Source organism: Amyelois transitella, chromosome 3 (genome assembly GCF_032362555.1).
Source record: "Amyelois transitella isolate CPQ chromosome 3, ilAmyTran1.1, whole genome shotgun sequence".
Taxonomy (NCBI): Eukaryota; Metazoa; Arthropoda; class Insecta; order Lepidoptera; family Pyralidae; genus Amyelois; species Amyelois transitella.
The window spans coordinates 6,979,591-6,993,448 of NC_083506.1; the positions used below are offsets into that span (position 1 = coordinate 6,979,591).

Here is a 13,858-nt window from a genome sequence, read left to right on the forward strand (position 1 = left end):
ATGCTGGGCACCTTACCTATACATATTTAACTTCGTTAATATATAAGTACCTACTCATTTAACTAAACCATCGTAGCACCATTCAGAAAGGTAATTTATTTCATCTAGTTTATCCGCTTTATATGCGATTGAGCTAGATTAACTTACCTTGGCTATTCTACAAAGTAATCCATCCATACCTACATATGAGCACGAGGTTGAACAAAGTAATAGGAGTAACTGCGGGATTAGTCTCGATCCGAATCATTTACTCGGCTATTTCTACTGCTATTTGCATTGGCGGGACCCAACAATACAAAAAGATTATAGTACATATAAGTAGTTAACTACGGAACGAATAAATATAATCCGAATGTGAAAAATTCCTACACAGTATAAAACAATATATACCTATTCAGATTTTTGTGTTGCGAATTTATATCAGAAGGGTAACTAGCACTAAAACATGTCAGCCAACGTGGCTACGACGGTTAGAGTATCCACCTAATTCTACGACGATGCAGTAGCAACATGCTACAGCGTAAAACCGTAGTTCACTTCTAGAATTTTTCATTTGCCTGATTTAATTAACTGAACTTAAAGTTTTGTCCAGTGGTGATGTAGGTATCGGACGAACAAATTTCTAGCGCTTTGATTACGAAACTCTTAAAAAATATTTTTTTAATAAAAATGCTTCCAATTGACTTACCAAAAGGAAAAACAGGGTCACCAATTTTGTTGCGATATAGTACGATTACAAACAGACTACAAATATATATGTATTATTGCCAACTTTACAGTATTGTTTACATTTAAGAGAGTAGCATGATGAAAGTAAGTAACGGAAGTTAAATTTATGTACGGCCTACATTCATATGTGACGTAAATAGTGGTGTCGTGTCGTGACTCGGGAACTCCGACAGGAGGGGGTGGTGTCGGGCGCTTCGCCAGAACTATCACGGCCACGTACAACTATTACATAATATTTTGCGACAATGTTCTTTTTACTACTGATGCATGTTTATGATTCCGTCGTTTTATTATTGAACTACAATTCAAATAAGGTCGAAATACCCTACTATTTAAGTAGGAATAGAAAATAAGTATGCAGTATATTCAGAAGAAAACAATATAGAATTTGCGTGCATACTCATTCTCTTGTAATCTTATACTTCTTCCCAAACGTGCCTTTATGTGTATCATTTAAAAAACTACTGGATTTAGGAATATACAATTGAAAGAATACCAATTTTTAATACTGATAGTATTTATTTCACCTTCGAATATACCTTATAACTAATATAACTACAGTAACTTATTACATTACAGTGCAGTATATAATCGTGTGATTTGACGTATGTTACAGGTACCATTAAGTTAGGTAGTTAGTATAGTTTCAGTTTGATCCTTTTCTAAACCGATTGCTGCCAGGTCACTTTTGATGTACTCCTGAAACAAGAATAAAACTCAATAAATTAAAATTTGAAGAGGAAGGGAGAGGGAAACAAATTTCATTTTTCCACTGTAGAGGGCTTGTGCTGCATCTTCTGCAACTGCACATTAAATTAACAAAATTATAATAGTTGTGTCATGGCGTGTAACTAAGTATCCTGTATTTTTTCCATTTGCCAACGAATCTCTAAGAATTATTATATTTATAAATATAACAAAACATGGAAAATATCCGCATTCTGCATAAGAACGCTATTTATTAAGACGTGATACGAAGCTGCTTATTGCGCGATAAAAACGGTATCGCGTGTAACATTCCAGACCCGCTGTTCTATCTCGAACATCGATCTCTCGATATGTTTTTCTTTAATTACGTATATATTGTTTGGAGCAGCGTGGACGCATATGCGAAGCGCTCGTCACACCACTTTTACTCAAGAGACTAATAGGCATATTAGTGTGTATTCTGTCCTAACTTACCTCTGGTGGAACATGTTCGTATTGGCGATAGGTATTTTGGTGCGAGTTCGGCGGCGGCATCTTGTCCGGGTGGCAGCGCATGCGGTGCGAGCGCAGAGTGGACGCGTATGCGAACCGCTCGTCACACCACTTGCACGTCAGAGGCTTGTCGCCAGTGTGCGTGTATAAATGAACCTGCGCAATAATACAAATAAAAATATTACTTCTAGCAAAATACCTTTAATAATCTTTATTTACATTTATCATTTATTAATTATTTGATTTTCACATAAAAATACGGCCTACAAATCTGCTCTCAATATGGATGTACCTACAACACTTGGTTGGAAACTCGGCGTTTGCATTTCGTGAGAGTCCATGTGCGCCGCTAGGGCAAGAAGAAAGTTCAAAGGTATCGGTATGTGCTACCTTTAGAGTCTGCCTCCTCTTGAATGCTTTGTTGCAGTAGTCGCACACATGCCTGCATCTCTCCTCGTGCACCAACAGATGTTTCCGAAGCGTTCGTCGACTGTTCAACACTCGATTGCACACTCCACAAGTGTAGGATGTTTCTTCGTGAGTATCCATGTGTGTAGATAGATTGGAATGAGTCTTGAATCTAAGAATAATTTAATGTACTCTATTATATCATAGTCACAATCCTTGTCAATATCAAACCATTTTTGTAAAAAAATATGATTACTAGTGAAGTAGTTATTTTTATACAAACAACCAAGGAGCGACCGACGCATGGGTGGTTTAGATTCAATCCTACCTCGAATGTGTACCACTGAATCTTTTCTGAGTTATGTATGTACATTAGTTTGAACTCATGGTCTTACTGTGGGGAAAAACATCGTGAGAAAACCTGCACATTTAGGCGACACAACTGGATGTCTAATCATGATACAATTTGAGTTTGTTTCACCTGTAAAGGATGCGGAGGACAGACGGGAGTCGCTTCGGGTAAGAACCTGACTTTCCCAATCAAGGATTATGCTATTTATAAATAAGGTAGTAAACGCGCACGTGACGTACCTTTATATTTTGTTTTGGTCATTATATTTAAAATCAAAGTCGCACCCCGGCTTCTCTCCAGATAGGTGGGGACGTGAAAGAAACTTACGCCGGGAGGAAGAAAAGAGAACAAAGATACTAACGACTTATAGCACTTCCTACAGACGAATGGCTTATCATCGCTGTGTATGGCGCGGTGCTGGCGCAGCTCGCCGTTGGTGCCGCACGCGTACCCGCACAGGTCGCACACGTAGCTCTTGATCTTGTCGTGCACCACGCGCTTGTGCGAGGCTGCCGAGGACCTGGTGGTGAACCTGAAAAACATTACATTGTACTCTTCTAATTTGATAATTACATTATCAACTTTATTGTAGACGTTCTGGCAAAAGATCAGGCCAAGAGTAACCGAAACCGACTTGCATGATGAAAGTTATGAATGGGGATAAATCGCGAAAAAAGTATGCAAGGATCGTGGAAAGTGAAAAGATGTAGTCTCTGGCTGGCTGGCAGAAAATGTACTGTACAAAATTAGGTACTAAATACACTTTTATTATACAACAAGTTTCGCTGATCTATGGCCTTTTTGCAGTACTATTGCACACGAATCTTAATTTATCTAGGATATTCATGTGCGTGACAAACACAAAACAAACTTTATGTACTTATCTATTACGTATCTGGGAATATAGAAAAAGGAAAGTTCTCATCTCAAACCTGTGTGAGATATAAACATTAATTATGATGTCCAAAAACTTACTTCATATCGCATATGCCACAGCGGTATACTTTTCTTTCCTCAATTGGTATATGTGATTTTTCGTGAGACTTTAGGCTGTCCTTAGTATTAAATATTTTGTCACACGAGCTACAATAAAACTTCCGATCGGATTTTGGCACATGCATCATTTTGTGTTTATCCAGCGCCTCGAGAGTTTTTGTTATTCTTGGACATTTATCACAACTGAAAATTATAAATTTATTGGCTTATGACCATTTAAACCCAAATTTATTGCTATACTACCTAACTTTGGTCTCAATCGGTCAACTAGCTCAATCGGTGCTAATTTAAATTGACAGGCTAACAACTTATCGGTGAATATGGCCTTCGAGACTATCGGTTTTGTCAAAATTTTTTAGAGTGCATATTTATGCAACGAGGACAAATTATCTAGATATTTACCTATGCTTGGTGTCGAAATAATAAATAAGTGTGTAGCTACTTACCAAAAAGAATTAGGATTTTTATGATCTTGTACATGCTTATACAAAACAGTCTTGGACGAAAGTGATACACCACATACACATCGGACCATTGGCTGAGTTTTATGTATTGATTGAGTATGAGCTTTTAAACTGTACCAACTTGTAAACTTTTTATTGCAATTTAGACATGAAAAACTGGAAATAAAAAAATAAATAAATTGAATCTATTATCAATTGTGTGGTATCTGGCACCAATAAAAAAAGTAACAGGTTCACTCCATCTCGTTCCCATGGATATTGTAAAAGGTTTGGAATTCTTCTTTTAGGCAATGTGCTAGTAAACTGACACTATTTGAATCTCAATTCTATCATTAAGCCAAATAGCTTAACAAAGCTTATTAAGACTGTTGACTCTGTTTACTCCGCAAGGGATATAGACATGATTATATGTATGTGTATGTATGTATCTTCTATTATCAAAATATAAAGAAATATATAAACAACAACATACTCCACAAAATCTTTCACTTTAAGATTACAATAATCTGTTCGTTTTTCTAATTGCTCCTCTAGGTCTGTTTTTGATTTTTCTGTTTCAATTTTGTGTTCCAATACATGCTTGTATAACACACTTCTGGATTTAATGCTAAAACCACATAACAAACATGAAACCAGCATTTTACTTTGATGAACATTTGTATAATGGTCTTCTAATACTGCCCATGTTTTTGCTTTTTCTCCACAAATATTACAATTCAATCTGAAATAAATAAAATTCAAATAAATATGTACATTATTAGAATAAATTAAACATCAACTATATGCTTGTTTATTCAGACATTAATACATACTTAACAAAATGTTTAGCTTTGAGATCACAATAATTCAGATCAGTTTGGATAATCCCATCATCATCTGATTTATTAATTAAGTTTCCAGATTGCATTTCATGGCTGAGCACATGATTGTACAAAACACTTTTGGAATTTATTTTAAATCCACAAATACAGACAAGAGTGAGTTCGCCATTATGTATTTCTGAATGGTGTTCTTGTAAACTAGTCCAAGATTTTGCTTTAAGGCCACACAAATCACACTCCATTCTGAAATGATTAACTGATGGTTTAAAAACTTTCTTAAAACTACAGCCATGCAAACTTCTTTTGCTTCATTCAAAAACTAATAAATAATACCTACTGAACATAGTCTTTTATATTCAAATTTGATTTTTTTGGGTTTCCCTTCAATATGGTTGTATTCCTATTAGGTCCTTTTCTCCTTTTTCCAACTTTTTCTTTTTTAAGCTGAGCAAGTGTAACATTGTCACCTTCATCATCTTCTTGGTCAGAATTAGTAGTATCTAATTGATCATCAAAATTGTCATAACCCTCACCTTCATACTCTGATATTGAAGATACATTATTGATTGCACCTGTTGATTATTAAAAAAAAAATTAGACAACATCTCCTTATACTAATATTATAAAAAGGAAAAATTTGTAACTTCAATTGTTTGTTTGTAAATTAATCAGGAACATTTCTCATGGTTTAAAAGGTACACTAGTGTTTTAGAGTTTTGAAATAATTTTTAAATTATGTCAGTATTAAACAGTATTGAAATATAATTGACTTACTTAAAACAATATCTTCAGCATTCAACTCGTCTTTCACCTGTTCAAATAAAAACAATAATCATTATATTATTTGTTTGTTTGTTTGAATATCTTTATGGCAAAGAAATTAACACAGTAACAAGAAATAGTACACAGTACAGTAAAGAAACAAATCACTTAAATCCTTAAGATTGTTTAAAGATTTAAGTGATTTGTTTCTATAGAAATCTATGTCATACAATTCTATGTCAATATAGAAATTAGTAGAGAAACATGTATTTTATAGAACTTGTTAAATATTGGAATCAAAATAAAGTGCAATTAATACCTCTGACTTGATTACTGAACTTTCAAAGTCAAGTAATTCATATTCTATTTTGACAGATAAGTTTTCTGCACAGACTTTCTTTAGATTTTCTTGAACCTTATAACACTCTAAAATATACAATTGGAATGCTACTATTCTTTCTTCACAGTTTAGACATATCTTAGTAGGCAAACTGTCACCTTCAGTTACCTGAAATAAACATTAAAATAATTAAGATATTTTTCTAAAACTAATATGAATTTTGTAATGTGAATGATATTTCTAAAATTTACAGTACAAGAAAACATTGTGAGGAAAGCTTCACATTCAGCAATCATGATCCAGTATGGGTTTTGTTCGATTGTTGACAGGGAGGTGAAAGCAAGCAAAAACCTGATTCACCCAAAAGGCTCAGGACAGATCCTGAAATTAATGACGATGCACCAGACTCTGGAAAAGCCCCAGTTGCTCCTGATAATAAAGCTCCTTCAGCAGCAGTAGGAACATCTTCAAGTCTGAAGTTAGAAACTGCTGATAATAGTCATTTGCATCGTTCTCATCAAGAGCTTAAGCGATCATTGCATCTCCAAGATTATGAGATCTTTGAACAGGGGGAGAATAATGTGAAACTCATTGCTGCAAATGGAGCTCTATGCGTAGAATAACTAGTTTCACATCACGGCCCACACCTATCCTATACTGCGGTGCAAAAGGCAGTGAAGTTCACATATTTCTTAATGTTCTTAAACACAAATTATTGAAGATTATGTAGAGTAAATACTTACTGTTATTTGAATTAGATCTTGTATCAATTTTAACACATTCTTGTTATTACTGTCCAACAAGTCTTTTGATAAGTCTTCTCTTTTAGCACAAAGTCTACACAAGTCCTTCACACTCATTGTCACTAACAGTAGTTCAAAAATAAAGTACGGCAGTTAGCTAATAAACATTAATAAATCGTGTGCAGTTCACAATTAACTACAAACAAAATGTTTATGATTGGGAATCATATTATTCCTAAGAAATAAACAATTTACTGAATGTTTAAAATCTAAATGCGACCAAGCTGCCAAACCATATCTTACTTCATATCCTGAAAAATAATTCACAAGTAAACTTAATTTACCTTAAAATGTAAATTGAATTTAATGCAAATATTTAAAAAATACAAATTTACATTAAAAACATTACATTCATTTTAATCCACCATTATTCTAGCCACAGATATAAGCTAAGGCACAGATAGTTAACATTATAAATCTAAAGCCCGCTCCACACGAAAAGGCGAGAAACCACGAGAAGCGTGAGTGTGGACCCAATTCACGTTGTGTTCTCCGGTTTTTGTCAGTTTTTTGGCGCGAGAACAGTGATTTACGTAATGATTTCGTCAATGAGAATTAACTTTATACTAACGGAAATTAATGCGAACATACTATTTTTTCGTGAATGTTTACTAGACAGATGACTATAATAAAATGTCAATGCTATGTCATTCCCAGTACCTACTTGAGAATAGGTTTTTTCAAAACTATTGGCACTGTCTACCCCACAAGGGATATAGACGTGATAATATGTGTGTCATTTTGCCAGGTCGAACCAGTAATTAAAAGTTTAGATTAGTCAAATAAAATGAAAATTCATTCGTTATGTGGTAAACAATGCTGTGTGGTTCCTGGCCTGGAAGCAGGAAATGGAAAGTCTGTCATATACTAAATACTGGCCAAATTAAGGAAAAAGTCCCAAAGAAAAATCAATGGACGCCGCAACTTTGCAATCAACGTAAACGTGTAATAAACGGCTCAATGCAGATGCCACTGACGACAAGTGTTCGTAGAAGTAACTGCAAAAACTTATACTGTGAAACTGCCAGTAAGCGCTAAATATCACAAAATCCAACGATTCTATATCTTGATATTCGTTTCATCGTATTCATATTTGATTTTTAATGATTTTTTGTATTTTATTTTTTAGTTTTGTTATGCAGTCTCGTTTCGAGGTTAAGGAATTCAAGGTAAAAAGTAAAAACGGAATACGCCCCGAGCATATCATCATAAACAAGGAAATAAAAAAAAAGGATTGCAATACAATGACAGTGACAGATAGCAAAAAAGTAAAAAGAAGAGCTTGATCAAAAAGTAAAGATACTAAATTTGACTAGACTTAGGTATTTGGTGTCCTAGACGGGGATTGGCCATAACAGAAATTTACAAGACAGCCATTCCTTCCCCAACACGTCTGTAGCGGCCGGTAACTAACTAACGAATAACGCCTCCAATCGGTATCCTTTTTTTAATTTCTTAAACCTTTTCTTAAGTGTGACAAACAGTTTCCTGAAAACCGCATCAAAATCAGTTCAGCGAAACGCGTAATAATGAAAATAAAGAAGTGGGTAAAAATATCGATTCATCTTAAGGAAGGAAAGGAGAGTTGGGATATAAGGAAGTATAAAGTGATCTGCTTATTACGTACTGTGCTTTAGGCTATCAATGTAGTAGAAAGTACTTTGCAAGAACCAGCGATAGGAGAAGGAGATTCGGGAACTATACTCAAACAATGCCATTCCGAAAATTTTTAAAAAGCCGATACTTTTGCACTTCCTATTCTGACAGCCGATATGGAGAAAAAGTAATTGAGAAAAGTCATGAGATTTACGAGTGCAAGAGACGTGTGAATGTAATTGCACAGTTAATTTGGTTGCGCAGACGACGATAAGGCTTACAATTTATGCATGGATTTCTTTGGAAGCAAAAAAAAACGGAAAATGACGTAGCAAACCATATGTGTAAATTGAAAAATATTTGGTCGATACATTTTCCACCTTCAAAAGTAAAAAAGATGACTACACTGGCTTGAAACATGTGTCGGAAATCAAGGATAAACTCGTCTTGATGTTACTTCAAAGTAATACATACTATAAAATGCCTGCTAAGTAATAACGGTGATGAATTTGATAAGCAGCCGGTTTGGTAAATTTAAAATTCATGGGGAATGCAGCAGAGACTATTGTAGTTATAATAAGATTTAAGTGATATGACGTCAAAAAGGGATACCTTGTATCCAATTTTGAAAATAAATCTTTTCTATTCTAGACTTGTAATGTCATACATTTTTTAACTAAATGGAGTAAACGAAAGACAAAACCGAACTTTACTATATAAACAGCACGGCCAGTAATGTTTGCGCATGATCCGCTGCCATAAGAACATTGGGCTGAGTTAACTGACACTGAAGAATGAAAGTGAATCAAACTTAATCCCGCAATGAAACATATAAACATGTAAGAATAAATTTTGCTTTGTTTATTTTACCACAAACATTTTTAAAGTGTTTTCATAACAAAACAAATTGCCGAAGAAAATGATTATAAAATTGTAATTGATACCTACCTATATAAATATATACGGAACAATTACACAGATTAAGTTAGCCTCGAAGTAAGTTCGAGACTTGTGTTACGAGATACTAACCCAACGATACTATATTTTATAATAAATACTTATATACTTATATAGATAAACATCCAAGACACAGGCCATTCAGAAAAATTTCTTTTCTCATCATGCCCTGGCCGGGATTTGAACCCGGGACCTCCGGTGTCACAGACAAGCGTACTACCGCTGCGCCACGGAGGCCGTCAAATATATACATATATATATAGGCTTAGTATACGTATATATATATAAATATATATATATATATGTGTACTAAGCCTGCAAAATCAGCCTCCTTTATCTTGGTAATAAAAACAATAAATAAAAAACAAACGTCATCTAATGTTGCGGTAGTCCAATGAGTGCGCAGCAATGGCTGCCGGGCAAGTGTACAAATTTTGATTGGCACATGTCCGTCTGATAGTCTGATACCTTACCTTCCCTCTCTCTTTAGTTTGTATTGTTGATTGTATTGTAGCGTGTTGTGTTAGATTTTAATTTCAGATTAAATTATTTATTTTCAATTGCAATCAGTTAAGTAAAACGTTTAATAAATACAACAACAGATTGTTGGATTCTAAATTATTAACTATATTTGCTTTGCGAGAGGCTACAATATAGTTAAGAGACGACTGTGTTCCTATCACATTGAAATCCGTGCAAGTTTTGCCAGGTAAAGAATGAGACTCAAAAATACAATGAACTTGCATTTTCCGTCATTCGATTGGGATATGATCGAGATAAGTTAAACGTATTCGACAAATTAATATGGACGTCCATATATCGGAGCCCGCGACGCCATCGTTGCAATCTTACAACAGCCTAAAGTTTTCGAAATCTTCCGAGGACAGTGGATACCATACATCGTTTACTCCGAGCTCATTAGAATTAACACGGATTTCAAATGAGACTCCATCACTTCTTTCACCTAAGATAGTAATCACTGGGAACTTTAACCGAGACAGAAGACACAATTATTCAACATTATCTTCAACAATCAATGAATATGTCGATGAGCTTACTCTACAAAAGCGTGGTGTGAAGAGGCCATATGAAATTGATTTCGATTCTACTAATACTAGTCAAAACTCTTTAACAGCTACACCTACTAGTATTATAGCTGGTGAAATACAGAAATTAGTCTTTGATGACAAACAACAAAATTTTTCAATTCCGGATGAGCACATTCCTTTTGAGTCATATCCCACTACACCTGTGAAAAAAGTTTGCAAAGACAACTGTAAGTTGAGCCCTTTCAATCGTAGGAAGTTTTCCAGAAAAGAAGAGTTTGCTACACATTCATTATCATGTGAACACAAGGCATTGCAGCCTGCTAAAAACAGAAAGTACAGAGGGCAAGCAGGAATATCTAAAATCACTAATTATAAGCCTAATAAAAAGTTTGATATCATAAAATCACTGTTTGAAACGGGCCAAGTTCCCTTAAAGTTAATATTAAACTATTTTACTAATGATGACATATACAATATTCTACTGGTTAGCCATACATGGCAGCATGTTTGGAAAAGCATCATAGGGAAGAAAAATAAGAAAAAACAGGAGTATGACAAATATTTAGATGCAGTGTCAAGCAATGTGGAAAATTGGGAAAACGGAATTGTACCTAAGCTGCCTGATATTGTTCCATCGAGAACATTAAGGGAAATTCACAATGAAACAAGGCCACCTCCATCCAGTCCTCCTGGAACTCCCAGAACTAATCGATTTAAGAAATTTGCGAGGGTTAGTTTCCATACAAGAATCCATTATTCAGTATTAACTATGAATTGAATATGATTTTCTCTTGCAGTGCTTCAAAAAAGATATTTATTTATTTATTTATGTACACAAAATTATATACAGGAGCATTTAATACAGTAATTATAGTACAAAGGTGCTACTTATTTCAAAATAAATCTTTTCCAGTAGACCCATGAGAGGAAAGATGAATTTTGGAGTGGTATGGTGTGTGCATAAATCGTTTAACATATTTAACTTAAGATACATGCTAATACTTACATAATTAAACATGAAACTATAAAATAAATGACATATACATTTCAGATGTAAAATTTCCACATTCTATGACCAGTAGTTTAGGCTGTATATTATCTATCAATTGCTCATTTAGTAATGCAATTTGAAGTGAGAATAATTATATTGATAATTATATATAATGATTATTCAATATGGTGACTAGCAAACATAAATTCAAAGAGAGATTCAAGATTACTTACAAATAAAAAAAAAATACTTGATTTTGGAATCTCTACTATTTATTTGTGTCTTTCTTTCAGGCTGCTTCTGTGGACACTCGCGCTCAGTTGTCATGTGTGCAATGCCAGTACCCAGCGAAGGTAACTGAAGAGGTATCTGGTGAACCGTGGGCTGAATGCACTAATTCAACTTGTGCCTACCAATTCTGTAAATCTTGTAAAGGGAAAAGGCACCCTGGAAAAAGTTGCCTCCAATATGATTTGAATGATCCTAGTCCCTCTAAACGTAAAAATAATTTATATCCAATAAGCTCAAAAAAAAGTAAAAGGAACTTGTGCAGGTTACTATTCTGACTGCTATTAATTTTTAGTTTTGCTTTCCAAAGACCAGTGTAAATTTCCATTTTGAATTGTTTCAAGAGAACAAGTATGTTTTTTTTTTACCTATTAAAGCTATGTCTGATATAGCCACCAAATATTTTCCTGGGGCATACAAATTTATAAATATATCAGGAGTAATGAACATGCAAGAAAATATTTGTTAGATAAATCAGACTAAGAATATTCTCTCCTGACTGAAGAGTGGTATTTTACCTTGAGATTACTTTTTAATTTTAAATAACTGATTTAGTGCCATTTTTTTTTGTTTGTTGTCTAAGTTATCAATTTTACCTCATTATTATATGCCCGTTCATGACATTCTTATTAGAATCCCAGTTAATAAGTTATTTTATGTTTTGAATTTAATTAATTACAAGAAGTCTGTTCAGTTGCATTTTTATTTCTTTAAAAATAAGAAGACTCAAATTTTCTTCACAAAAATAATTTGTAATGAGGATTATTTATTACTATCTTGTGCCTTCTCCACATTGTTGACACGAAAATATTCCATGACAAATTTCGTCATGTTTCCAGCGTCTAATGTCCAACTGCGTAGAGTTGGCATGAGAATCAGGTTTTATATTGCATTTTCTTTAACCCTTCCTATAAGACTGTTTTAATCATCACTTATGCCTTAAAGTACATAACTTGATGACTAGGCATAAATTCTAGCAGTATCGATCTGCATTAGTATTTAGTTTGATTTATTTGCATAATGACCTTTTTTCTAAATGTCCTTATCACTTCAAAGTCATTGTTTTAAGGAAGCAAGTAAAAGTGCACAAAAGTAACTTGTTTAATTTCTGGAGATTTTTTTGTAAAGGTCATTATGCTTCTAGATAATTTGGCTTAATGATAGAATTAAGATTCAAATAGAACAATTGATATGCACAACTAGTTGTGCCATCCCAGTTATGTGTTCCTAATAGCAAAACTAAACACTACTACAGTTGCAAATAGTTGTTCCTAATGGCACAGGAACACTCATCTGGGATGGCAACTAAGGAAAAAAAAAGACTATTCGTATCTAATAATATTCACCGTTTGTGATAAATCATTATCAATGTCATTTATATCACAACATATTATGAAATAATATCCCCCTATTTTCTCTGTTTATAATTTTGGAAAGTTGTGGAAGGATTTTGTTCCTGTTTGAAAGGAAGGTTTATACAGGTAAAAAAATAAATATCTATAAATCCTACGCATGCGAAGCCCGGGCGGGCCGCTTGTGTAAATTACATCATTTATATTGTATCATTATTTAAATTGTATCGATGAAGTTAATAAGGGAGATCATTGAAAACGAACACTATGTGGGGACATCCTCTCGTATTTTTAATTTTATGTAGGTATAAACTTACAAAGCAGTAGTTATAATAAGATGATTCATCGATTGTATATAAAGTTTTTATGAATGAAAATTGTGTTAATGTGAATCTTGTCTTAAAGGCGGGACCAGGATTTTAATTTGTGAATTACATAATATGTAATTCCTATAATTTTAATTTTTATTTATATTCGTATAACAATTTGTACTTTATGTATAAACCTGTGCTAATGTTCACTTTCAAATGGACAAATATTAGCGACATCAAAAGTACAAAACAAACACATGTTTAGTATATATTGTTATATGGAGATAATATGATGATTCCAATGGATAATTCAAGTTTTAATATGTAATAAAGACAATAATTTGATAAGGAAATATAATTTGTTTGCTCTTTAAAACTCCTCACAATTCCTTTAAAATAAGGGGCTTACATCCGCTAAGTGAAGCTTCAATTCGCAATG

The 13,858-nt window shown here is 33.7% G+C and overlaps 2 protein-coding genes across 7 annotated transcripts; one reads left to right on the top strand and one right to left on the bottom strand.

The window, feature by feature from the left end:
* Nucleotides 1-1,255: 1,255 nt before the first annotated feature.
* On the bottom strand, nucleotides 1,256-7,393 carry LOC106135534 (zinc finger protein 660). Of its 6 annotated transcripts, none has more exons than XM_013335878.2 (13): nucleotides 7,225-7,393; nucleotides 6,816-7,126; nucleotides 6,052-6,240; nucleotides 5,745-5,781; nucleotides 5,308-5,542; nucleotides 4,962-5,213; nucleotides 4,622-4,870; nucleotides 4,132-4,305; nucleotides 3,665-3,868; nucleotides 3,051-3,221; nucleotides 2,320-2,509; nucleotides 1,912-2,085; nucleotides 1,256-1,428 (listed from the first exon to the last, which is right to left on the bottom strand). In XM_013335878.2, exons 2-13 carry the CDS (start codon nucleotides 6,930-6,932, stop codon nucleotides 1,357-1,359), a joined length of 2,064 nt encoding a protein of 687 aa, XP_013191332.2. In that variant the 5' UTR covers nucleotides 6,933-7,126; nucleotides 7,225-7,393; the 3' UTR covers nucleotides 1,256-1,356. The 6 variants fall into 6 exon arrangements, with proteins under 6 accessions (XP_013191332.2, XP_060807836.1, XP_060807831.1 ...); XM_060951853.1 differs by having other exon boundaries at nucleotides 6,816-6,937; nucleotides 7,225-7,241; XM_060951848.1 differs by having other exon boundaries at nucleotides 6,816-6,937; nucleotides 7,160-7,241.
* Nucleotides 7,394-9,883: 2,490 nt separating this feature from the next.
* LOC106135439 (uncharacterized) lies at nucleotides 9,884-13,766 on the top strand. Its single transcript, XM_013335730.2, has 2 exons — nucleotides 9,884-11,207; nucleotides 11,762-13,766. The coding sequence occupies exons 1-2, from the start codon at nucleotides 10,233-10,235 to the stop codon at nucleotides 12,032-12,034; spliced, it is 1,248 nt and encodes a 415-aa protein (XP_013191184.2). The 5' UTR covers nucleotides 9,884-10,232; the 3' UTR covers nucleotides 12,035-13,766.
* The last annotated feature ends 92 nt before the right edge of the window (nucleotides 13,767-13,858 follow it).

Bases quoted from the DNA above. Each gene is read 5' to 3' on its own strand.
- LOC106135439 (XM_013335730.2), top strand. From the start codon at position 10,233: ATGGACGTCCATATATCGGAGCCCGCGACGCCATCGTTGCAATCTTAC. The intron at 11,208-11,761 runs GTTAGTTTCCAT...TCTTTCTTTCAG, and splicing joins GATTTAAGAAATTTGCGAGG to GCTGCTTCTGTGGACACTCG.
- LOC106135534 (XM_060951834.1), bottom strand. The intron at 5,782-6,051 runs GTATTAATTGCA...TTATTTGAACAG, and splicing joins GTTCAGTAATCAAGTCAGAG to GTGAAAGACGAGTTGAATGC. The intron at 2,086-2,319 runs GTAGCACATACC...ATTATTGCGCAG, and splicing joins AGAGGAGGCAGACTCTAAAG to GTTCATTTATACACGCACAC.